Genomic DNA, 27,144 nt, shown 5'->3' with positions numbered 1-27,144 from the left:
TCCTTAGTCTGAAACATTTCCCCTTTGTTGGGAACTGCTAACTGTTCATGGGGTGTGTGCCCAGAAGCCAAGTCTTTCTACCATGACACTCGCTGGCCCCTGGTCAAAGCTGAATGATCAAATGATCCTGCCAAAATTTGGAATTTTGAACTGAGTAACACAACTGAAAGTTGCCAGAACGGAATCATGTTAAGGGTGGTGGTTTAAAGGGCATCTCTCTAGGCATTTGCTTTGTGGTGCTCAGAAATCCGCTGGTTCCTAAACTTCCACAGATGAGGCTTACCAGTTCTTCCTCGAATTCCTGAAGACTCCAGAATCCTTCCAACAACAACAATAATAATAATCATTTTAACTTAGAAAGCAATTCTGGTGAGCTAGTTACTTGCAAATAATAGAGCCTTAATCACAAAACTACATATAGAATAGTTTCTTATCCCAAAACTATGTCTAGAATCACCTTTATGTGAACATACTAACAGTTCTGCTTTTACTTTAAAACAAAAGTTTACTTTGACTAGGATATGGGGTAATTAAAAAAATTAAAAAGTGAAAAAGAAAACAAAACTTTCTTGAAATTATGTGATGTGTAACATGTACAGCAGGAACCCAACTTGATTTGTTCTTGCCATGGGCTGAATATTTGTATTCCCCCAGAAACGAATATGTCGAAGCCCTAACCCCCAAAGTGACTGTATTTGGAGATGGGGCCTTTATAGAAGTAATAAGTTTAAATGAGGTCACAGGGGTGGGGCCCTGATCTGATAGGATTAGTGTCCTTAAAAGAAGAGACATCAGAGAGCTCACTCTCCTTGAGCACACAAGAAGAGGTCTTGTGAGCATATAAGGAGATGGTGGCTGCCTACAAGCCAAGAGAAGAGGCCTCAGAAGGAAACCTATCTTGTTCACACCTTGACCTTGATCTTGGACTTCCCAGCCTCCAGAACTATAAGAAAATTAATTGCTGTTGGTTAAGCCACCCAGTCTATGGTATTTTGTTGTCCGCCAGAGAAGACTTATACTGTTCCCCAAATGGCTAACTAGTTGTCCTAATGATACTTGTTGAATAATCCATCATTACCCAGCTGTTTTGAAATGCCAGCTTTACAATATACTAAATTTAAATAAAGTGTCAAGTCTGTTTCTGAGTTTCCAATTTCATCTCACTGATTTACGAACATATTTTGGCACTAGTTTTATTTTGATTATTTTGCCTCCATAATACAAGGTAATATCTGGTAGGGCAGTCTGCCTTCATTATTGTTGGAAAACATTATTGGCCATTCTGGAACACTTGCCATACTAGCTAAATTTTAGAATCATTTAGTTTAGTAAAAAGAAAAGCTGATCTTATTTTTATTTTTATTTTTATTTATTTATTTTTTTGAGATGGAGTCTTGCTCTGTCACCCAGGCTAGAATGCAGTGGCGCAATCTTGGCTCTCTACAACCTCCACCTCTCGGGTTCAAGCGATTCTCTTGCCTCAGCCTCCTGAGTAGCTGGGATTACAGACACATACCACCACACCCAACTAATTTTTGTATTTTTAGTAGAGACGAGGTTTCGCCATGTTGGCCAAGCTGGTCTCGAACTCCTGAGCTCAGGTGATCCACCCACCTTGGCCTCCTAAAGTGCTGGGATTACAGGCGTGAGCCACCATGTCTGGCCAAAAAAGTTGAAATTTTGATTGGGATGCATCACAGTTTATGTGAACTGGAGGAAAAGTGACATACTTAGAATGTTCTATTCCAACTCGTGAATATATTATACCACTATTCTCACCATTTAAACAAAAAAAAAATGGAGTTTTATTTATAATTTCCTGCATAATTCCTGTTTATTCTTAGCTGTATTTTTCTGATATTTTATTATGAAAATATACACATATACAGAAAAATTGAAAGAATTTTACTGTACGGCATCCCTATACCACTACTTAGATTCTACCATTAACATTTTATTGTATTTTATGCTGTATTTTTGTTGAGTAGCAGATAGGAACATAGACTGCCTGTGTTCACCACTTGTAAGCTACATGATCTTGGGCAAGTTATTCAACTTCTCCCAACCTCAGTTTTCTTATCTGTAAAGTGAGAATAATAATAGTACTTACTTCAAGCAGTTGCTATGATGACAAAATCAGTTAAAATATGAAATGCACTTAGGACACAGCCTCATATTCTGTAACTATTATATGCTAGTGTATTCATCAGCTTGGGCTGCTGTAACAAAATACCATTGACTGGGTGGCTTAAACCATGGAAGTTTGACTGGGGGCAGTGGCTCATGCCTGTAATCCCAGCACTTTGGGAGGCCAAGGCGGGAGGATCATGAGGTCAGGAGTTTGAGACCAGCCTGGCCAACGTAGTGGAACCCCATCCCTACTAAAAATACAAAAAATTAGCTGGGCGTGGTGGCGGGCGCCTGTAGTCCCAGCTGCGTGGGAGGCCGAGGCAGGAGAATCGCTTGAAGCCGGGAGGTGGAGCTTGCAGTGAGTTGAGATCGCGCCACTGCACTCCAGCCCGGGCAACAGTGTGAGACTCCATCAAAAACAAAACAAAACAAAACAAAAAACAAAAAAACACGGAAATTTATTTTCTCAGTGTGGAGACTAGAAGCCCCACATATGATCCAGCTGGGTTCGTTTCTGACTAGGGCTATATTCCTGGCTTGGAGACAAAAGCCTTCTCCATAAGTCCTCACATGGCCTTTCCTGAGAGCCTGCAGCGCCTGGAGAGGAGGAGAGGAGAAAAAAAAGGAGAAAGGGAGAGGGAGGGTGATAGCAAACTCTCTAATGTCTCTTATGAGCACACTGATCCTGTCAGAGCAGGGTCCCACCCTTATTTCTGACTTCATGTAACCTTAATTACTTCCATAAAGGCCCTATCTCTAAATACCCTCCATATACAATAGGTGTTAGGGCTTCAAGATAAATTTTGGGGAACCCAAACATTCGGTTCATAACAGCTAGCAAGTACTATAATTGTATTCTATTTCCTAAGTTGTGGTTTTTGTAAACTATTGATGTAGAAATGTATTTGGAGTGATGTACTCCTATTTTGTTGGAGGGAGAAAACTCAGCAATAAAACAGCATTACAGTATAATTGCTTTTGTGGAAAATATATAACAATGCGTGAAAAACGTTGTGTGTGTGTACGAAAGGCTGTACACCAACCTTTAGCAAGGTTACCGCTGCTTGCTGAAATTATAGGCAATAATTTTGTGTGTGTGTGTATTTTCTGGCATTTCAGAAATACAAGGTAAGCAAAAAACATGAGAACTTTCATTGAATACTAGAACAGAAAACTGTTGTAGTATTCTTTTAACAATACACCAGAACCCATTCAACTGTCTGCTGATAATAAATAACTGGCATGTACATAATATTTAGGGAAAGTGCTATGGATTATTTTACACCAGTGTCGTTTCACCAAAAAACGTGATGCCGATGGCTCCCTTTTGTCAAGGGTTTCAAAGGTTCACCCTAAACGTTCACGTGCATTTTCCCAGCGGAGGAAAGATGGTTGTTCTTCATCAGAGTCTGGGGCCCAAGAACGCAGGCTCCTCCCGCAGGAGCCAGGCTGATGATGCTCGCAGGGATCGGATCCTGGGAGACCCTGAAAGGAGCGAACCCGGCGAGCACCGGTGGGGGCGTCTGCGCTCGCCGAGCGGCTCCCGGGGAGGACGCTGGGAACGATGCTCCGGGGAGGACGCTGGGAACGATGCTCCGGACAGCCGCTGCGCAAGCGCACTGGGCCCCGGCTGCCCGCCGCGGCGCTACGAAAGAGCGTGGCGGCGCAGTGCCGGGACCTGGCGGCAACGGTGGGAAGGCGGGGCGTGCCGGCCCAGCGGGGAGAGGGTGAGCGGGTGGCTGTCCCGGGCTTGGGGAGCTGGGCGAGTCGGGAAGCGCGAGTTCCGCCCGCGGCCAACCTGTCGCGCGCGGTGCTCTCCGCAGCCCCGGAGTCGTGCTTAGACAAAGGCTGGGAGGGCAGGGCAGGGCAGGGCCGGGCGGGTCCCGCTCTGAGGGGAAGACTTAGCCTCTCATTCGGGGAGGAGGAGACGGGGTCTAGCGGTTTCGCGGTTTGCTACAGCCGACTAGGGAAAGAGCTGGGATTCCAAATCCCCGGCTACTTTACACATAATTACTGCCCCAAACAAAGAATTGGAATGTATTCATCTCTTTGTGCTTCCTGACACCTGCGCGGTGCTTTGAACTTTGTGGGCTGTGTCTGCTCACCGCCTCCGTGTATCGTTTGGAAACATTTTACAGTGATCCATATACGTTCTAGCGTTCCGCCCTATGACTGCGCCTCCTTGGTCCTTTGCTGATGCTAATGTCTTCTGGGTATCTGCAGGGGCTGCTGAGAGTAAATACTTGGCGCCTCCAGCTGCTGGCCGAGGAGACAGATGGAGCTCAAGTTGGGAGATGCGCCCTGAGAGCTGATGACAGACACAAGTCCAGATCTCGGATTTTGATACTGTATGTTCTCTGGGTTCCTGAGAGAGGACATTGAGGAGTAGGAGTCGGCGATTAAAGGAGATCGGTACAATTGGGAAGCCTCCTGTCAGAGGTTCCAGCAATTTCCTCGTCAGAGGTGGACAAGCCCTATGGGCTAAGACAGAGGGTCCTCAGAAAGGAGTGCAGACGCCGTCATGCTGCAGCAGCTCCTGATCACCCTGCCCACCGAGGCCAGCACGTGGGTGAAGTTGCATCATCCAAAGAAGGTCACTGAGGGGGTGGCCCTGTGGGAGGATGTGACTAAAATGTTTAAAGGAGAAGGTGAGAATAAACTGATGGGTGGGAGGGAGGAAAAGCAGTCCCCTCTAGTGTGAGACGGAATGAGTCACTTGAGTGGAAGCATCTCTTAGATGAATGGGTGGAAGGTTTCTGGAGTTCTTGATTGTGGCTCCTAGTCTGGGATTTTCCTAAATAGTAGTTAGTGGTCAGTTCAGCCTAGGACCAGTATTTCAGTGTCATGGTTATGTATATTATTTATTTTTATCTTTCCCATGGCCATGTGGGGCAGGATGGACTTAACCTTATTTTTCTTATTCTAACAGTGGGGAAATGTAAATCAAATGGGAGGCCTGCCGAGGGTCACACAGGAACTTAGTGGCTAGGTCAGAAGGAGAAGCAGCAGGGGAAGTACCAAGTAAGCCTGGAGTAACTTGTGCTAGAAAGCAAGGAAGAGCTTAAAGACTAATGGATATGTGTCAAAAGAGGCCAGGTTTAAGGGTCTGTCACTCGACAGATTTGGGAAAGCTGAAATATCCAAACTGATGGTAACACCTTGAATAAGTAAAATTCCACATGATCACCTTGACACTTAAAATAGAGAAAGATGGGGGGAATTTCATTTGCAAACATTGGAGGTAATTAATACACTGATTCCTTACTTTGAAAAATAGGTTATTATGGGAATGAATGATGCATTTGCCTTGCCTTTTAGATCCTCTTCAGTTGGGGAGTGAAAGCTTTTTACAGAAAATGCCTGCCAATAATAAAGGTAGAAAGAGGCCAGGCGTGCTGGCTCATGCCTGTAATCCCAGCAATTTGGGAGGCCGAGGCAGGCAGATTGCTTGAGACCAGGAATTTGAGGCCAAGAGTTTGAGACCAGCCTGGCCAACATGACGAAACCCTATCTCTACTAAAAATACAAATATTAACTGGGCGTGGTGGCGCATGCCTGTAATCCCAGCTACTCCAGAGGCTGAGGCACGAGAATCGCTTGAACCAGGAAAGTGGAGGTTTCAGTGAGCTGAGATGGCGCCACTGCACTCCAGGCTGGGTGATAGAGCAAGACCTTGTCTCGGAAATAAATAAATAGATAAATAAATAAATAAATGTGGAAAGAATGATAGAATCTTTTACCATAAATAAAATAATTGAAAGGTTAATGGGGAACAGATACTTACATGATATCAAAGTATTATTCCCTCAGATTACTTACTAAATGGCAAGGAATGAACAGAATTTTCCAATGGTGAGGTGTGGTGGTCACAGTTTTAACCAAATGTCTCAGTAATGGGATAGCCGGGCATTTTATACTTTCCAGATACTGTAATATAAAGCACCTGGTACCACCTACAAGGTATTCCTACCAAAAACGTTTAACGTGATCCTAAATTAAATTTAAAGACTGAACTGCTGGTTTACAGAAAATACAGGGGATGGAGAAATAAGATAAACCCCACCTTGAGGATACAGTCAGACTGTTCTTGTATCTTAAAAAGACAACGTCATGAAGAAAGGGAAAGTACTTATTCTAGAGTAAAAGAGACTAGAGGTAACAACCACTTTGAATGTGTGAGCCTTAATTAACTCCTGGTTTGGAAAAAATCCAGAATAAAAGTTGAGGAAACAGTTGAGGAAATGTGAATATGGACTGAATATTTAGAGGATACTATGGAATTATTGTTAATTTTCATAGATGTAATAAATGGTATTGTGGTTATACAAGAGAAGATCCTTATTTGAAATCTTTAGGGATAAAGTATTATAATGCAGACAACTTTGAAATGCTTCAGAAAAAATGTAGATCGGTAAAGCAAACATGGTAAATATTAACAATTGTTGAATTTAGATGTGGATGTATGGATGTTCAATAGTCGTGATGAAAAGTTGGAGTAAAATACAAAGTTATTCATGTGCCTTAATTCCTAGTGCTTTTTTTTTTTTTTTTTTTTTTTGAGATAAAGAGTCTCGCTCTGTCACCCAAGCTGGAGTCCAATGGCGCGATCTTGGCTTACTGAAACCTCCGCCTCCCCGGTTCAAGTGATTCTCATGCCTCAGCCTCCCCAGTAGCTGGTATTACAGGTGTGCACCACGATACCCAGCTAAATTTTTTGTATTTTTAGTAGAGATGGGGTTTCACCATGTTGGCCAGGCTGGTCTTGAACTCCTGATCTCAAGTGATCTGCCCACCTCGCCCGGCCTCTAGTGCATTTTTTTTTTTTTTGAGACAAAGTCCTGCCTGCTCTGTCACCCAGGCTGGGGTGCAGTGGTGAGATCTTGCTCACTGCAACCTCCACCTCCCCAGTTCAAGTGATTCTCCTGCCTCAGCCTCCCGAGTAGCTGGGATTACAGGCGCCTGCCACCACACCCAGCTAATTTTTGTATTTTTAGTAGAGATGGGGTTATACTATCTTGGCCAGGCTGGTCATGAACTCCTGACCTCGTCCTCCACCCACCTCAGCCTCCCAAAGTGTGGGGATTACAGGCGTGAGCCACTGCGGCCGGCCTGTAGTGCGTATTTTTAATACCTCAAATTCAGCCAAAATTACTTAAATTCTAGAAAGTTGGCAGTGTGTTATGTATAGCACTTTGGCAGATGGAAAAAAATGAGCAAGATACAGTTTCCATCCATACCCTCATTAATACTCAATTGAGAGAGATAATTATACAAATAAAGTAAAAAGCAGCCTGAGATAGATACTAGAACAGATATAAAAACCAAGCCTTTGGGAAGCATAGGAGAGAATAAACTTTCTTCTCATTAAGGGTGTCTGGGAAAACTTTACTTGAACTGGGCCTGAAGGATATCTCAGTTTTTCACCAAATAGGATTTGGGTGGGGTACTATCCAGCTGTGTTCAAAGAATGGTACTAGGATTGTGTGGGTAGGTGTGTCCAGTGAATGAAGGATAATGTTTAGAGAAGATAATACTTAGAGAAGCCATGGACTGGTTGTGGAGGATCTTGAAATCTATGTTGATTAGCTGGGCATAGTGACACCTGCCTGTAATCCCAGCTACTCGGGAGGCTGAGGCACAAGAATCTCTTGAACCTGGGAGGTGGAAGTTGCAGTGAGCCGAGATTATGCCACTGCCCTCCAGCCTGGGTGACAGAGCAAGACTCTGTCTCAAAATAATAATAATAATCTAAAAATAACAAGAAATCTATATTGAAGTGTTTGCATTTTTCTTTCTTGTCAGTGGGGAAACCTTTGAGGATTTTTGAACAAAAGATTGGCCTGAGAGATCTCTAAGACCATTGGGAAATATTAATGGTGAAAGCAGCTTACAGCACATCCTCCTTATTAAGGAGGCCCTTGAGTCGCTCTAAATGTCCCTCTTTGTGAACGTTTTTGGGGAGAAGCCACACTGAATGAGTCTGTAGGCAGTTTCTCTGGGTGATTTGGGGAGATGCAAACCTCATGGCTCTTTTCCTTCCCCAGCTCTGCTGTCTCAGGATGCTGATGAGACCCAGGGAGACAGTTTAGACAGTAGAGTGGCCCTTGGACCCCTGACAGCAGAATCTCAGGTGGGTTGGAGTTTCTGGTCACTTTCTTGACATTGTTTCTCAGATTTTAAGAACACTGGAATTTGATTTTCTTTGACTCAACTTCCTGGATTGGCCTTTCTTTTTTTTCTTTTTTCTTTTTTTTGAGATGGACAGTGGTGCGATCTTGGCTCACTGCAAGCTCTGCCTCCCAGGTTCATGCCATTCTTCTGCCTCAGACTCTCGAGTAGCTGGGATTACAGGCGCCTGCCACCATGCCCGGCTAATTTTTTGTGTTTTTAGTAGAGACGGGGTTTCACCGTGTTAGCCAGGATGGTCTCAATCTCCTGACTTCGTGATCCACCCACCTCAGCCTCCCAAAGTGCTGGAATTACGGGCGTGAACCACCGCGCCCGGCTGATTGGCTTTTCTTAGCCTGTTCTTCCTTAGAAAACCAGGCCACATCAGTTGATTTCACAGGTAATTTCCCCACCAGTAGTAACCTTCCACAGGAAACCTCTTTTTTTGCCAACCTCTAGCCATTTATCCAACAAATATATTGTGCTGAGGCCACATGTGTGTGTGAGAGAGAAAAAGACAGAGAGGAGAAGAAGTATGTAATGTAGTCCTTGCCCATGAAATTCACGTATCATCTGGGAGAAAGACAAACATGAGTCATTTTAAGTAACATTTAAAAGTCAACAGAATCAGTTTCTGATATTCTTGGAGATGTGTACACTTCATTGATGACCTTTAAGTGAGGATTTTTGGTCAAGTCCTAGAGCAGAACTGTAACTGAAAAAAGAAATGATTTTCTTTTCAGATTTCAGCTTTCAGAGAGGATACTGGCAGGTCATGAAGAGCATGAGCTAAATAGGCTAAGCAGAAAAGGAGGGAAGACTTCTAAGAGCAGTTTAACAGTGTGCCGTGTGTCCTAAAGGAAGTAATCAGAAAACTGATAGCACTGGCGAAACTCTGCACTACCAAACCCCAGAGGCATAGGGAAACTCAAGAAAATTAGAGAGTAGTCCGAGAAATAGAAGAGGGTATCATTAGAGAACAGAAGAGTTTTAAAGTGGAGTGATCTTGGCTCCCAAAATCACATGGTTTAATCATGTGTTTAAATCACAGGGTTTAATCCTATGTCTTTAACTTTTCTCAAATTCAGCTTTCTCATAGGTTAAATGTGGATGCTAACATCAGCCTAATAGGCCTGAAATGCATTTCAGAATTATTTACAATACAAAAAGCATTAAAATATTCTCTATACTTAGGGGATTTGTTGTTATTTCAGCCTTCCAGCATCTGAATTCTCTTAGCTTTTGGGAAGTTTTTTTTTAATTATTATACTTGAAGTTCTGGGATATATGTGCAGAATGTGCAGGCTAATTACATAGGTATACACGTGCCATGCTGGTTTGCTGCACCCATCAACCCATTATCTACATTAGGTATTTCTGCTAATGCTATCCCTCCCCTAGCCCCCATCCTCTGACAGGCCCCAGTGTGTGATGTTCACCTCCCTGTGTCCATGTGATCTCACTGTTCAACTCCCACTTACGAGTGAGAACATGAGGTGTTTTCTTTTCTGTTCCTGTGTTAGTTTGCTGAGAATGACGGTTTCTAGCTTCATCCATGTCCCTGCAAAGGACATGAACTCATCATTTTTTATGGCTACATAGTATTCCATGGTGTATATGTGCCACATTTTCTTTATCCAGTCTATCATTGATGGGCATTTGGGTTGGTTCCAAAGTTTTGCTATTGTGAACAGTGCTGCAGTAAACATATGTGTGCATGTGTCTTTATAGTAGAATTATTTATAATCCTTTGAGTATATACTCAGTAGTGGGACTGCTGGGTCAAATGGTATTGCTGGTTCTAGATCCTTGAGGAATCGCCACACTGTCTTGCACAATTGTTGAACTAATTTACACTCCCACCAACAGTGTAACAGCGTTCCTATTTCTCCACATCCTCCCCAGCATCTGCTGTTCCCTGACTTTTTAATGATTGCCGTTCTAACTGGCATGAGATGGTATCTCATTGTGGTTTTGATTTGCATTTCTCTAACGGAGTATTTTAAAAAAATAATTGTCAAATGGTTATTTGTTTTTTGTAGATCATACATAATAGACCCTTATACTTCTTACCCCAGCATGTCTATCTCTGTCCAGATGTCTTCATTACTAGGCAGAATTCATGCTCCCTCCAAAAATGTGCTGTTCTCTCATACTTTTATTATTAACAGAAAAACCTAGGTAAGGTTATTTTACCCATGCTAAAGTATTCTCATTTTAACCAATTCTTTCAGCCCAAGAAAAGTCCCTGTCTTCTCTTGTGGCCTTAGCCCCTTCTGAACTCCCCACTTCCCCAAATACTCCTGAACTTTATTGTCTTTAATCAAAATTACTGTACACTGTACTATGACCTTCTTTAATATTTCATGAATATTTTCCCTTCAGCCAGATTGTAAGTTGCAGAGGTAGCTTACACATTTTATGCATTGTTTTATAACCTCCATTTTATGTAATCTATAATCATTATAATAAATTAAATGATTAGCAAGAGAGTATCTAGGAAAACTTGACTAGAATCTCTTAGCTTCTAGACAAGGTCAGAAAAACTTCCTGAAGTCTGGCTGAAAAGGAACGTATTTGATGTTCTAGGAACTATTAACCTTCAAGGACATATCTGTGGACTTCACTCAGGAGGAGTGGGGGCATCTGGCCCCTGCTCACCGGAATCTGTACCGGGAGGTGATGCTGGAGAACTATGGGAACCTGGTCTCAGTGGGTAAGGATGGGCTTCTCTTGAAAATAGAATGTACCTATTGGATGAAAACCTTTGTTTCTAAATTAAGTGCTTCGTTTGGGGTTTGGGTTCTATATTAGAGGTTTTCTGTTTCTTTCTGAACACCCAGTCAGGATTGCTATACTCTTTTCTGCTCTGTTCTTTCTACTCTACTCTGCTTTCTTTAGAAGGCCTGAATACCAAAGAACCATATTTAAATTCTTGGGATGGCTCTGTGATCTCAGCACATACAGTCTTTTCTTCCCCATAAGCAGGATATCAGCTTTCCAAACCTGGCGTGATTTCCCAGTTGGAGAAAGGAGAAGAACCATGGCTGATGGAGAGAGAGATTTCAGGAGTACCAAGTTCAGGTAATGCAAGGCAGGTGGGGCCTTTGTGATGTCAGCCAGAGAATTCCCCTCAAGGCCTTCTCCAAGCTGTGGGGAAGACTGAGGCCCTGCGGATGGTACATTCAAGAAAGTTGATTCTGTTATCTCCATCACCCTTTTCCCACACTTGCATCTTCTCATTAGTCTCTCTGGAGTCAGAGGAAAAGAGATGCCTTTCTCATCAGGGTTAACCTTCATCATTTCTTCTGATCTGACTTTCATGATTTTTACCTCTTTCCCAGTATTCTAAACCTTGCTCTGATCATAGTTTCTTTCCCGTGTACATTTAGATTTACACAGGTCTCTCCTCGTTAAACACAGTCCACTTCACTGGACTCTCATGTCATTTTACCATCGGTTTCACTTTCAATGATTTCATTTTCAATATTTTTTCTAATCCTTATTCTGTGATCACAGTTTCAATTGTAACTCTCTCATTTTAACTTGTGTAATTTAACTTTTCATGCCAGAAAATGTATGGCTCTTTGAGAAATCAACCACAGAATTCGTTCTTAGCAGATCCAGTGGCTTTTAACAGTCTTCGTTAACATTTAAGTTCAGTAATAATGACAGATTTACCTGGGTTCTCTGAATGATAGTTGGGTTGTCTGTGAGTCCCACATTAGCTCTGTCTTAGAAATGAGGAAAAGGAGGCTGATTAAGAAATGTATACAGGGCAGTTAGCTACTACTTGGTAGACTCAGTATCTTAATTCTAATCATTCTGACACCACAGTTTGTGTGTTCTTATGGCACTATTTTACATGGCTGCATTAGATTATACATATAGTCCTTGTCACCTTAATATCCTTTCCTCTATCAACTAGTTTAATAATTTTTGTCTCCTCTATTTCTCTTGTTGCTTTTTCAGTGCTTCTCATCAGTGTCTTTTTTAATGCAGATACATGATTTCTGCCTAGGTCAGGATATGAACTTATTCCTTGATCATATACTGATCTGGAGAAATTTTTTTTTTTTTTTTCTTTTTTGAGACAGAGTCTTGCTCTGTCACCCAGGCTGGAGTGCTGTGGTACAGTTTTGGCTCACTGCAACCTCCACCTCCTGGGTTCAAGCAATTCTCCTATCTCAGCCTCCCAAGTAGCTGGGATTACAGGTGTAAGTCACTGTGCCCGGCTAATCATTTTTGTATGTTTAGTAGAGGCAGGGTTTCACTATGTTGGCCAGGCTGGTCTCAAACTCTTGGCCTCAAGTGATCTGCCTACTTGGCCTCCTAAAGTGCTAGGATTACAGGCATGAGCCACAGCAGTGGGCCCTGGAGAAATTGTTTAGGTCACTGGACAGTTCCTCTTCATCTGGTGATTCAGAAGGATTCTTCTGCCTGTGGCTCCTCTATCCCCCAGGGTTTCCTCATCATCTGCATTTAGACAACATAGAATAAGCGAGGAGTTATAATTGAATAAGCAGAGGAGTTCATTTGGGAGGTTTTTATGGGCCGGTCTAAGGTGGTTCACATCACTTTCACTTTCACTTTCATTCTGGTGACAGGAGAGACCTTCATGACTTCACTCAATCTAATTCAAGGGAGATTGGGAAATATAATCTAGTTGTATGTCCAAAATCGGGGAGAACAGAGTTCAGGGAATAACCAGCAGTCTCTGCCACGATTTCTGAGGAACCTTTGTCTTTTTTATACTGCTGTTCTATTTCTGTACAAACTCCCACAGATTTGTTTTGTGATGGTTTCAACTATTCCTTCCATGCCCATATTCTCCTTTTTTCATCTTTGTTTTATATATCCATATGAACCCTATTCTTACATATCTCTGGCATGTACGACATCTCCACATAGAAGCACTGTACTTCACAGCCAGTACATCCAAAAACAGAAGCCATCTCATCTAAACAAGTTTCTCATCCTAACCTCCCCTGTTCTTTCAGTCTCTAGAAATCATGATATCATCAAGAACATTAAGCATGTTTTCTACTCTGTTTTTCCTTGGTTCCCTACAGTTTTTTCCTTAATATTACCTGTTTGATCCGCTTGTACTGTTCATCTGTGTTGAGGCAACACTAAGGCACATTTCCATCATTTTATGCCTGAGTTATTAAACTTTCAAGTTGCATTTGCTGATGTCTTACTTTATTTTTCTGAATCTTCTTGAATGTTACTGCCAAATTTGACTACTTGAAATACCACATTTATCTTGCTTTCGCCTTTAAAAGAAAAATTAAACATCTCCCTATTCCCTGTAATCAGTAATCTAAACATCTCTGCTTGCTTTTTAAGCTGACTCCAAAATTTATTCAGCTATTTCTGAGCTCTTTTTATGTGTTGTTACTAAAGTGAGGTTAGAAATACTAAGGAATAAGATTTTTTTGTGAACAGGAAGTATTGGTGCTTTAGGTTGGCAGAGCCCAAAATGGATGGATAGGAATAGTAAGGGTAAATATCAGAGAAACTCCTTCATCCAAAAATTTTATGCCAGGTATACTATGAATAAAATATATATTCTCTATCCTTAAAGATTTTACAGAGTAATTAACATTTTATCACAAATTGAGAAGCCATTTTCTACCTCTTATATTGGCAAAAATTATGAAAGTTGATCAAATCCAGTGAGTATGCAGGGAAAGGCACCCATATTTGCTGAGTGTGCACACATCCACAACCCATCAATTTCTCTAGGAAAGCCAATGAAATACTGACAGGAGTATACAAACATTTATGTATAATGATGTACTATGGTGTAATTTTATAACAGTGAAAAATTGGAGACAAGTGAAATGTTTTTCAGTAGGGACAAGTCAAATTATGTTATGTCCATGCAGTAGAATGCAATGCAGTTGTAGAAAAAATAAGATAGCCTAGCTAGGTGGTTTACATTGTCTTCTCAGCAACTCAGAAGGCTGAGACAGGAGAATCACTTGAGTTGAAGAGTTGGAGACCAGCCTGAGCAACATAGCATGATCCCATCTCTAAAATATAATAATAATTTTAAAAATTTTTAAATAAAGAATGAGATAAAACTTAATGTACAGATATAAAAAGAGGCCCATAAAGATATAGACTTAAGGCTGGGCGTGGTGCCAATAACAAAGGTAGAAAGAGGCCAGGCGTGATGGCCAACACCTGTAATCGCAGCACTTTGGGAAGCTGAGGCAGGCGGATCACTTGAGGTCAGGAGTTCGAGACCAGCCTGACCAACACAGCAAAACCCCATTTCTACTAAAAGTACAAAAATTAGCAGCCAGGCGTGGTGACTCATGCCTGTAATCCCAGCACTTTGGGAGGCCGAGGCAAGCAGATCACAATGTCGAGAGGTTGAGACCATCCTGGCCAACATGGTGAAACCCCGTCTCTACTAAAAATACATAAATTAGCTGGGTGTGGTGGCGCATGCTTGTAATCCCAGCTACTTGGGAGGCTGAGACAGGAGAATCACTTGAACCCAGGAGGCAGAGCTTGCAGTGAGCAGAGATCGCGCCACTGCACTCCAGCCTGGCAACAGAGCGGGACTCTGTCTCAAAAAAAAAAAAAAGAAAAAATTAGCCAGGTGTGGTGGCACATGCTTGTGACCCCAGCTACTCAGGAGGCTGAAGCAGGAGAATTGCTTGAATTTCAGAGGCGGAGGTTGCAGTAAGTCAAGACTGCACCACTCCACTCCAGCCTGGGTTACACAACGAGACTCTGTCTCAAAAAAAAAAAAAGATATAGAGTTAAAACAGATGTAGATATGTATATGATTTTTTTTTTTGCACAGATGTATATTTAAGACCATATATATACAAATGCATACATTCACATATACATTTTGGTGGGAAATGCATGAATAGAGACATTTCAGAATCCTCAACCACTGGAGGGAATTTTATCCCAGTTAGGGAGATGCTATCCTTTGTTAAAAGTCAGTGCATTCCTACATTATTCAGTTTTATTTAGTGTTTAAAAGTATTTGAGATACCTTTTAAAATACTTTTTTTGTAAATAAAATTTTATCATAGAAATATGGGCTTGAGATGATATGATGTTAGAATCCTATCTTCCACCCAGGCATGGTGGCTTACACCTGTAATCCTAGCACTTTGGGAGGCTGAGGCAGGTGGATTGCTTGAGCTCAGGAGTTTGAGACCAGCCTGGGCAACATGGTGGAAACCCCTCTCTACAAAATATTCAAAAACTAGCCAGGTGTGGTGGCATGTGCCTGAAGTTCTAGCTACTTGGGGGACTGACGTGGGAGGATTGCTTGAGCCTGGTAAGTTGAGGCTGCAGTGAGCCATGATCACGCCACTGCACTCCAGTCTGGGTGACAGAGTGAGAGACCCTGTCAAAAACAATATTCTATCTTCCTTGATCTTATCTACTGATATTTGCTCTTATTGTCTTATTAGTTTATTTCCTCTTGCAGTTCACATGGATGAGCTCCTCCTAATTTCTTAAAGTCATTTTACATACTTTTTTCTTTGAGACAGAGTCTTGCTCTGTTGACTAGACTGGAGTGCAGTGGTGTGATTACAAGCTGAGATGTGAAGTGATCCTCCCAACTCTGCCTCCCAAGTAGCTAGGACTACAGGCACACACCACCATGCCTGGTTTGTTTGTTTGTTTGCTTGTTTGTTTTTGTAGAGACAGGGTCTCTTTATGTTGCCCAGGCTGGTCTTGAATTCCTGGGCTCAAGCAATCCTCCTGCCTCAGCCTCCTAAAGTACTGGGATGATAGGCATGAGCCACTGCACCTGGCCCACCTTACATACTTCTAACAGCTTATTTTCTCTACTTCTTCACTTGCATTCATATCAGCTCTCAAGGTGGCAGAATCACATTTGAAGACAATCCAAAACTCCTGTACCTAGTAATATATATTTTGTCCTCCGATTCTCACTGTGGCAATTAATTTTAAAGTGCAGGGAATATGGGTCATTTTTATTTTTTTATTTCTTTCAGACTTGGAGAGCAAAACAAAAACCAAAGAGTCAGCCTTACAGAATGATATTTCGTGGGAAGAATTACATTGTGGTCTAATGATGGAAGGATCTACAAAAGGAAGCACCATGTATTCCACCTTGGGAAGAATCTCCAAATGTAATAAGCTAGAAAGCCAACAAGAGAACCAAAGAATGGGTGAGGGGCAAATCCCCTTGATGTGCAAGAAAACCTTCACTCAGGAGAGAGGCCAAGAATCTAATAGATTTGAGAAAAGAATTAATGTGAAGTCAGAAGTTATACCAGGACCAATAGGTCTTCCAAGAAAAAGAGATCGTAAATATGACACATCTGGAAAGAGAAGCAGATACAACATAGATTTAGTTAATCATTCAAGGAGTTATACAAAAATGAAAACCTTTGAATGTAATATTTGTGAAAAAATCTTCAAACAGCTTATTCACCTTACTGAACACATGAGGATTCATACTGGGGAGAAACCTTTCAGATGTAAGGAATGTGGAAAAGCCTTTAGCCAAAGTTCATCTCTTATTCCACACCAGAGAATTCATACTGGTGAGAAACCCTATGAATGTAAGGAATGTGGGAAAACCTTCAGACATCCTTCATCACTTACTCAACATGTTAGAATTCATACTGGGGAGAAGCCCTATGAATGTAGGGTATGTGAGAAAGCCTTCAGCCAAAGCATTGGACTGATCCAGCATTTGAGAACTCATGTTAGAGAGAAACCTTTTACCTGCAAAGACTGTGGAAAAACGTTTTTCCAGATTAGACACCTTAGGCAACATGAGATTATTCATACTGGTGTGAAACCCTATATTTGTAATGTATGTAGTAAAACCTTCAGCCATAGCACATACCTAACTCAACACCAGAGAACTCATACTGGAGAAAGACCATATAAATGTAAGGAATGTGGGAAAGCCTTTAGCCAGAGAATACATCTTTCTATCCATCAGAGAGTCCATACTGGAGTAAAACCTTATGAATGCAGTCACTGTGGGAAAGCCTTTAGGCATGATTCATCCTTTGCTAAACATCAGAGAATTCATACTGGAGAAAAACCTTATGATTGTAATGAGTGTGGAAAAGCCTTCAGCTGTAGTTCATCCCTTATTAGACACTGCAAAACACATTTCAGAAATACCTTCAGCAATGTTGTATGAAATATACTAAATATACTAAACATCAAAGAATCTATGTTGGAGCAAAAGATTCGAAATCAGTGGTTCCCTGATTTTTTTATTTCCAAAAACACATTTTAAAAAAATGTTTTGGCACAATGTTACCAACTATTATTTTTGCCATATTAAAAGCACAACCACCTATTATCAGCATTGTTTCAGAAAGAAAGGACATTTTAATATTTTAAAATGTAGAAACAGTTCCCCCCTCTTTTTTTTTTTTTTTTTTTTTTTTTTGAGATGGAGTCACTCTGTCACCTGGGCTGGAGTGCAGTGGCTTGATCTTGGCTCATTGCAACCTCCACCTCCTGAGTTCAAGCAATTCTCCTGCCCAGCCTCCCGAGTAGCTGGGATTACAGGCACCCGCCACCACACCTGGCTAATTTTTGTGTTTTTAGTAGAGACAGGGTTTCACCATGTTGGCCAGGCTGGTATTGAACCATTGACTTCAGGTGATCTGCCCATCTCAGCCTTCCAAAGTGCTGGGATTGCAGGTGTGAGCCAGCGTGCCTGCCCCCCATCCCCCTGCCTTTTTTAAAAGACAGTTTCTTGGGAGGCTGAGGCGGGTGGATCACGAGGTCAGAAGATTGAGACCATCCTGGCTAACATGGTGAAACTTGGTCTCTACTAAAAATACAAAAAAATTAGCCAGGTGTGGTGACAAGCACCTGTAGTCCCAGCTACTCGGGAGGCTGAGGCAGGAGAATGGCATGAACCCGGGAGGCAGAGCTTGCAGTGAACTGAGATCGCACCACTGCACTCCAGCCTGGGCGAAAGACCGAGACTCCGTCTCAAAAAAAAAAAAAGAAAAAAGACAGTTTCACTCTTGCCCAGGCTGGATTGCAGTGATGTAATCATAGCTCACTGCAGCCTCGAACTTCTGGGCTCAAGCAGTCTTCCTGTCTCAGCCTCCTAAGTAGCTAGGACTACAGATGTGCACCACTATGTCTGGCTAAATAATAATAATAATAATAATATTATTATTATTATTATTTGTAGAGACAGTCTCACTATGTTGCTGGGCTGGTCTCAAACTCCTGGCTCCAAGCAGTTCTCCCACCTCAGTCTCTCAATATGCTGCGATTACAGACATGAGGCACCATGTCTGGCCAGGAACAGCCTTTTATATTATGTCAGCTTTATGACAAATACCCACATTTGTCTTTACTTTTCTCAATTCACTATGTGCCAGTGAAATTTCATGACATGTTAGTGATCTGTGGATTGACTTTTGAGAAACACTGTTTTAAATATCCCTTTAATAAATCAGAATAAAATATAATACAGCCTTTTACTCTAGCCCATTATATGGCTAGAAGAGGTAGAAATTAAAATGTTGATTCTCATTTCTAGAAGAAAAAATGTTAAAGGGAGTTTTCTAGAATTGATAGATAACTTACTGTATATGAGATACTTATTTATATTTTTAATTTTTCTATAGGGCAAGAATTGGCAAACTTTCTGTAAAGGGCCAGTAGTAAATACATTAGGTGTTGTGGGCCATGGGGTCCCTGTCACAACTATTCAATTTCCCCATTTTAGTACAAAAATAGCCAGAGACAATATATAAACTAGAGTATCTGAACCTTGGCACTGCCAATATTTTGGACTGGATCATACTTTGCTATAGGAAGCTGCCCTGTGCATCCTGGGATGTTTAGGGGCATCCTTGGCTTCTACCCACAAGATGCCAGCATTCAATGCTGATAGCTGCCCCTCCCCCAGTTGTGGCAGCCAAAAATGTCTCCAGACATTGCCAGGTGTACCTGGAGGCCAAAATTGTCCCTGGTTGAGACCCACTGATGAATGTGTGCAATAGTGGTTCCCATAAACTGCATTTAAAAAGCAGCTGTTAGGTTTCATTTGGGTCAAGGGTTGTCATTTTTCACTCTCCCCCCATAGAGTATGTAAAATGATTAGAAATGACAACAGACTATCATTTAGTATCAGATTAGTATGTGTATATGCCATAAATTATTTCCTTAGTAATTCCTTTAGTATTTTGTTGCAATAATTCTTTAAACACTACATTTTTAATCCTATTTTGGAGCCTAGGAATTATTTTTGGAGATATTTATGCAGACTTCCATCTATAATGATGGGTTTTTTATCGTTAGTCCATAAATATTTTGAGATGTATCTCTAAAAAACAAGCACTCTGAAAACATAACCACAATGCCATTATTATACCTACAAAAATTAGCCACAATTCCTTAAAATAATGATGCCTTTTTGAAGACAGATATATTGAGACTTCATTCTGGGGAGAAACTTTTCGTATGACTGTATTTAACTTTTCCTTTGCCAAGCATACAATATTAGATTTGAAATACACTTTGTATCAAGTGGAAGTGTCTCTTATGATAGCCCCTAGAACAACACATCAAGAGGCCCACCAAAGAGGACCAGAGAAAGATGACTGCAGGAGCCATACTCAGGCAGGGAAATATGGAGAGAAAGTGGAGGAATTGGCTCCTAATGCTTCACTATACTTAATGAAATAGATACTCCATCCTTACAGACATAATTGGAAGTAAGTCAAGTTCAACTTCTTACTGTTTTATGTGGAGAAAGAACAAAAACATGAGTATTGTAAGTGTGAATTATCCAAAGTAAAGCTATAAATCCAGAATATATACCAGTATCTCTAGAATTTTTTATGTTACTACATTTACTTTAAAAAAAAAAGCTGGCCTCTAACTCTTAAGTCCTGTATGACTTTGATGGACAGAAAAAGAGTGGGGGTGTACACTGTTTCTTAAAATTGTTCTACCATGTTTCTATGCTCTTAGAGTTCCCAATAATTTGAATTTCTCCAATTCCTCATTTCCCTGAAAGACATGACTGACTGTTCTCTATAGTTCCTGCCTCAGTGATCTCATACAGTCTTTGGCTTAAAATACCATCTCTGTTTAACAACTGCCAGATTCACATCTCCAGCCCAGACCTCTCCCGAACTCCAGCCTTATTCTAACCTTTGGGCCGTTTCACTAGCTGTTGCAGATGTCCCATACCCCGACCTTCTCATCTTTGCTCAATTGTTGCCTTCTTACTGAAGCCTGTCCTGTCTATACTATTTAATACTGCAGCTGTCTGCTTTCCAAATCAAGAAATCCCATACCCCTTTCACCTGCTCTATGTTTTTCACATCACCTATCACCTTCTAACACCCTAGAAACTTCACATATTTGTGTTTATTGTTTACTGTTGTTTTCCCCGGCCATAATGTAAGCTCCATGGGTGCAGGGGCCATTGTTTTATTCACTGATGTATCACAAGTGCCTAAAACAGTGCCTGGCACACAGAAGGGACTCAGTAAATATGTATTGAATGGTTTTGATTTGAACTGAATTGAACTATGTATTCATTATGAAAATAAAGAAATGTAATCCATATACTTTCCTACCTACATTTTATATGTGAGAAAATATTTTTTGTTTGTTTCCTTTTTCTTTTCTGTGCAAGTGGACCAACATTTGAGAATCATATACCTTTGAGAATCATAACTGACATACTTTAAGATAAAAGGGTATTTCTAAGTTAATTTGGTTTGGTTGTTTTTGTTTGAGACAAAGTCTCACTACGTTGCTGAGGCCGGAGTACAGCAGCATGATCATGGTTCATTGTGGCCTCAACTTTCTGGGCTCAAGTGATCCTCCCACCTCAACAACCCAAGTAGCTGAGACTACAGGCACATACCACCACACCTGGCTAACTTTTGTATTTTTTGTAGAATGGGGTTTTGCCATGTTTCACAGGCTGGTCTCAAACTCCTGAGCTCAGGCAATTACCTACCTCAGCCTCCAAAAGTGCTGGAATTACAAGCATGAGCCACTGTGCCCAGCCTAATTTGTTTAAAATGCATTTAAATATGGCTGATTAACAACATGAGTTTATCTTTATTTCGTGAACCTGAGTGCATAAGCAAAATGGAGCGTATAAAAGACAATAGAGGAGAATATAGAAGCAGACATGAGATGTCAAGTTTTTGGTAGTGAGAAAATAGGAGTGGTTACTGACTTAGCAGAGCCTGCAGAAAAGTATACTGGCACAAGGATGTTCCTGGGAAGACAGAGGCCTTGGAGACCATGGGCATTATGGAAGAAAGAGGGCTGAAAACGGGGATTCATTGAAATTCTATTGTCAGATCCTTAGACCCCCTCACCTACCCATACAGCTGGCTGTTATGCACACATTCCCCCCTCATGCCTTTCTTCATCCCATTACCCTTTCCTCATTACAAAGGAGACTAGATGTTTATTCTCCAGTGAAGGACTGGTCTCCCAATGTGCTGGGATTACAGACATGAGCCACCATGTCCAGCCAGGAGCAGCCCTTTACATTATATCAGCTTTATGACAAACTCTCAAATTTGTCCTTACTTTTCTCACTTCACTATGTGCCAGTAAAAATTTCATGTCATGTTAGTGACTTGTGGATTGACTTTGGTGTCCTTGATTCCAGAGTTGTTCTAGAATCAGGGACACCAGACAGTAGAGACTGGGGTAAAAATACGGCTGAAATGGGGACTAATGTAAGGCTGCATATTGAACTGCGGGGCCCTCAGCACTCTTTTCTAGTGAAAACCAGACTTTCATCCCTTCAACCATCTTCCATCCAACCCCAGTAGGAGATTGGAAGAATCCTCTGAGGAAACTGGTTGGGAGGCTGGGCGTGGTGGCTCATGCCTGTAATTCTAGCACTTTAGGAGGCCAAAGCTGGTAGATCTCCTGAGCTCAGAAGTTCAAGACCAGCGTGAGCAACATGGTAAAACCCCATCTCTACCAAAAATATGAAAATTTAGCCAGGCATGGTGGCACGCACCTGTGGTCCCAGCTACTCAGGAGACTGAAGCGGGGGATCGCTTGAGCCTGGGAGGCAGAGGTTGCAGTGAACCAAGATTGCTCTACTGCACTCCAACCTAGGTGACAGAGTGAGACTCCATCTCAAAAAGAGAAAGAAAGAGAAAGAAAGAAAAGAAATAAAGAGAAAGAAAGAAAGAAAGAAAAGAAAGAGAAAGAAAGAAAGAAAGAAAGAAAGAAAGAAAGAAAGAAAGAAAGAAAAGAAAAAGAAAGAAAGAAAGAAAGAAAGAAAGAAAGAAAGAAAGAAAGAAAGAAAGAAAGAAAGAAAGAAAAGGAAGGAAGGAAGGAAGAAAAAGAAAGAAAAGAAAGAAAGAAAGAAAAAGAAGAAAAAAGAAAAGAGAAAAGAAAAGAAAGAAAATCTGGATGGCTCTGAAGAAAAGATACTGACATTTGTGGATACTTCAGTGAAACATAGAGGTCAATTTACTGTATTAGTCCACTTTCACACTGCTATAAAGAAATACCCAAGACTGGGTAATTTATAAAGGAAAGAAGTTTAATTGACTCACAGTTCCACATGGCTGGAGAAGTCTCAGGAAACTTACAATCATGGCAGAGGAAGAAGGAGAAGCACATCCTTCACGAAGTGGCAGGAGAGAGAAAAGTGAAGGAGGAACTTCCAAACACATAAAACCATCAGATCTTGTGAGAACTTACTATCACAAGAACAGCATGGGGGAAATTACCCCCGTGATCCAATCACCTTTCTCCCTTGACACATGGGGATTACAAATTGAGATGAGATTCGGGTGGGAACACAGAGCCAAACCATATCAATGGCCTAAACACCCTGCATGTAAAGACCAAGCTTCCAGTCTCCATAAAGAGAAGAGAAAATGAATGGTAGGAAATACATACATATACATAAGACAGTTTTTCAGAATCAAAGGACACAAATATTCACATTAAAAAGGTCCTCTGTCTGCCCAGCACAGTAATTACCCATGGCTAACATTTATCATTAATTTACAATGTGCCAGGCACTGTTCTAAGTGCTTTACACATTTCAACTAATTTAATTCTCAAAATCTTCTGAAGTGAATGCTAATATTATTCCCATTTCACAGATGAGGAGATAGAGACATATAGAAGTTAAGCAAGTAAGGACACTCAGGTAGTAAATGGCAGATCTGGGCTTTGAATCCAGGCAATCTGCTTCTCAAAAGAACCCACATCAAGGAACATAATTATGAAGTATTAAATACACACAGCAAAAGAAAACACCCTAAAGGCTTCTGGGGCAAGACAATAGGTCATTTGCCTTTATGGAAAGCAGAAAAAACTGTAGACTTCTCACAGCAATAATCAAGCAATGTCTTCAAAATGTTGAGAAAATGGGCAGGGCACAGTAACTCACGCCTGTAATCCCAACACTGGGAGGCCAAGGCAGGAAGATTACTTGAGGCCAGGAGTTTGAGACCAGCCTGGGAAAACACACTGAGACCCTGTCTCTACAAAAAATAGAACAATTGGCTGGGTGTGGTTGCATGTGCCTGTCGTCCTAGCTGCTCTGGAGGCTGAGGCAGGAGGATGGCTTGATCCTAGGCATTTGGGGCTGCAGTGGACCATGGTCACACCACTGCACTCTAGCCTGGGCAACAGAGTGAAACCCTATGTCTAAAAATAAAAAACATTTCATGAGAAAAATGACTTTCAGCCTAGGGTTCTATGCCCAGCCAACTACCAATCAAATGTGAGGGCAAAATAAAAACATTTGATATGCCAGGTATCCAAATTTACCTTCTCTGCACCCTTTCTTAGGAAGCTGGAGGAGGGTGTGCTCTATCAAGACAAGGGAGTAAACAACAAAAAGAGAGGGAGCTCAAGGATCTGGAGAGCAAGTGCTTCCAACCAGGAGGGCAGAAAATAGACTCAATTTTTAGACTCATGAAGTGAGACAATTAATACCTAGTCTCTGGGATTCATGTAAAAACACTCCTAAGATGGACACTTACTTTAATTTCCTTCCAGTTTTATTTGTGTGTGTCATTCCATTTTTACATTTAAAAATATTTTACTTATCACTTCATACAGAATTTTTTTTCATCTTTCAAATTCCAGAGTATCTTTGTTTTTTATTTTCTCAGAATATTTTTCTGATTTTTCTGGATGTTAGCATCACTGATAAGGTTATTTCCTATATTTTAAGTTAGTGTTTTTACATCCAATGCAATTGAAGATCTAAACTTTTCTTTTCTTTTCTTTTCCTCCTCTCCTCTCCTCTCCTCTCCTCTCCTCTCCTCTCCTCTCCTCTCCTCTCCTCTCCTCTCCTCCCCTCCCCTCCCCTCCCCTCCCCTCTCCTCTCCTCCCCTCCCCTCTCCTCCTCTCTCCTTCCCTCTCCTTCCTTTGCTTTCCTTTTCCTTTTCCTTGAGACGGAGTTTCACTCTTGTCACCCAGGCTGGAGCGCAATGGCGTGATCTTGGCTCACCGAAACCTCTGCCTCTCGGGTTCAAGCAATTCTCCTGCCTCAACCTCCCAAGTAGCTGGGATTACAGGCACCCACTACTACACCTGGATAATTTTTGTATTTTTAGTAGAGATGGGATTTCACCATGTTGGCCAGGCTAGTCTTGAACTCCTGACCTCAGGTGATTCACCCACCTCAGCCTCCCTAAGTCCTGGGATTACAGGCGTGAGCCACCTCACCCAGCTTAAACATTTCTGCTTTCCAAATTTCTAATCAATTATCCAAAGACCTTGCATTTTATGTCATCCCTTCTTAATTGATTGTATGTGTCAACACACTCTATATACATCTACATATATGACTTTACTCAGAACTACATCATCCCTATGAAGTGGGATGGAATTATTTTTCCTCGATATTAAATTGTTCTCAGATCTTAAGCATTCATAGCAGAGTGGTAAAGAGCTTGAGCTCAAGAATCATTAAAAACTATATTCAAATTCCAGCTTGATCACACCCTACCTTTGTAATCTTAGTCAAATTACTTAATTTTTCTTAGTCTTATTTTTCCATTTGTAAAGAGGCATTTGTAATAGGCACTACACAACAGGTTTATTATACCAGGCATATACAATGACTCAAAAATAAAAGCTACTAATATTGTATTTTGCGTTTTTTACTTGTTATAAAAAAGTAAATGCTCATTTATTAAAGCACAGAGATAGGTAAACAAAACAAACATGACAGAACCTAGGTATTAGCAATGTTAAAACTTTAAGCCAAAAAAACAAATACTATATGATTCTACTTATATGAGGTATCTAGGGTAATCACACTAGTAGAGACAGAAAGTAGAATGGTGGCTGAGGGAAAAGGAAAAAGAAGAATTGTTTAATGGGTATAGAGCTTCATATTTGCAAGATGAAATTCTAGAGATCTGTTTCACAATAATGTGAATATACTGAACACTACTAAACTGTACACTTAAAAATGATTAAGATGGGCTGGGCGCAGTAGCTCATGCCTATAATCCCAGCACTTTGGGAGGCTGAGGGAGGGTGGATCACCTGAAATCAGGAGTTCGAGACCAGCCTGGCCAACATGGTGAAACCCGTCTCTACTAAAAGTACAAAAATAAATTAGCCAGGCGTGGTGGTGGGCGCCTGTAATCTCAGTTACTCAGGAGGCTGAGGCAGGAGAATCACTTGAATCTGGGAGGCGAAGGTTTCAGTGAACTGAGATTGTGCCATGGCGCTCCAGCGTGGGTGACAAGAGCGAGACTCCATCTCAAAAAGAAAAAAAATGATTAAGATGATACATTTTATGTTACGTGGTTTTCACCACAATAAAAAATTTGGAGTATTTCTTTCCAGCAGACGTATTTTAGTACCCAGTTTTGAAAATTCCTTCAAATTCACTTGTGCTAATGCCATATCATCTCTTCAGCGATGTTTCCTTATCACATGCTGCTTTCCCTACCTGGCTTTTGGTCATGATTTTGCAAACACCCTCAACTCCATATATGTATGTTGCTAAGAATCAGATTTATATTTCCAGCCCCAAATTCTGTCTGCACTTGAGACTCCTAGTGCATACTTCATTCTTAGATATGTGTTAGGCATCTCAAATTTAATAGGTCCATTTCTGAACCTGCTTTATCCCCTATATTTCCTGCTTCAGTAAATGGGAACACTCAGTTGCCCAAGCTGAAATTCCGAGAATCATCCTTGACTCCTCTTTCTTTTATGCTCTTCATTCAACCCATCAGAAATTTCTGAGTTGAATCTTCGAAATATATCTTTTCTCATCCTCTCCACTGCTACCACTTAGTCCAATTCACCATTCTCTCACTTGGCTTCCTGAACATTTGCGTCCCCCACAGTTTATTATCCTCCAGATAGCAGCCAAATGACTGTATTAAAACATAAATCAGATTATGCTGTTTCTCACTTCTAAAGTCTTCAAAGGCTTCCCATTTCTCTCCGAATACATCCAAATTCATACCATGGTTTGCCTCAAGCCATCCTGGATTCCTTGCCAGTCCATGCATATGCCCATACACGCTTTCACCTCGGGGCCTTTTTCTTCTGCTAAGATGCTTGCTTTCTCCAGGTGTCAATAGGGTCCACTTCCTGACTTCTTTTAGGTCTCTGTTCAAATTGCATCTTATCAGAGGGATGTCCCTTGATTACCCTGTGTAAAACAGCTCCCCACTTCTTATAGATATTCACTTTTGGATTGATTATATTTTATTATTCTTTTCCCCCTCTTTGCTATTCTGAAGTTGCATACTCTGCTTCTGTTCTTTTAGTTCTGAAAGATACAATATGCATTTTTAGAACACTTTATTAAATTACAATATTCATACAGAAAATGACATATATATA

General features: G+C 41.1%; 1 protein-coding gene across 5 annotated transcripts; it reads left to right on the top strand.

Moving 5' to 3' along the window:
* The first annotated feature begins 3,755 nt into the window (after nucleotides 1-3,755).
* Nucleotides 3,756-20,946, top strand: ZFP69B (ZFP69 zinc finger protein B). 5 transcript variants are annotated; one of them, XM_073007440.1, is made up of 6 exons: nucleotides 3,756-3,857; nucleotides 4,354-4,723; nucleotides 8,175-8,260; nucleotides 10,888-11,014; nucleotides 11,284-11,382; nucleotides 16,302-20,945. In XM_073007440.1, the coding sequence occupies exons 4-6, from the start codon at nucleotides 10,981-10,983 to the stop codon at nucleotides 17,468-17,470; spliced, it is 1,302 nt and encodes a 433-aa protein (XP_072863541.1). In that variant the 5' UTR covers nucleotides 3,756-3,857; nucleotides 4,354-4,723; nucleotides 8,175-8,260; nucleotides 10,888-10,980; the 3' UTR covers nucleotides 17,471-20,945. The 5 variants fall into 5 exon arrangements, with proteins under 5 accessions (XP_072863541.1, XP_037853527.2, XP_037853524.2 ...); XM_037997599.2 differs by having other exon boundaries at nucleotides 4,354-4,778; nucleotides 11,287-11,382; XM_037997596.2 differs by having other exon boundaries at nucleotides 4,354-4,778.
* The last annotated feature ends 6,198 nt before the right edge of the window (nucleotides 20,947-27,144 follow it).

The sequence above is a fragment of the Chlorocebus sabaeus genome, chromosome 20 (genome assembly GCF_047675955.1).
Source record: "Chlorocebus sabaeus isolate Y175 chromosome 20, mChlSab1.0.hap1, whole genome shotgun sequence".
Lineage (NCBI taxonomy): Eukaryota > Metazoa > Chordata > Mammalia > Primates > Cercopithecidae > Chlorocebus > Chlorocebus sabaeus.
The sequence above is the reverse complement of the archived record's forward strand: the minus strand, read 5'-3'. Positions and strand labels throughout refer to the sequence as shown.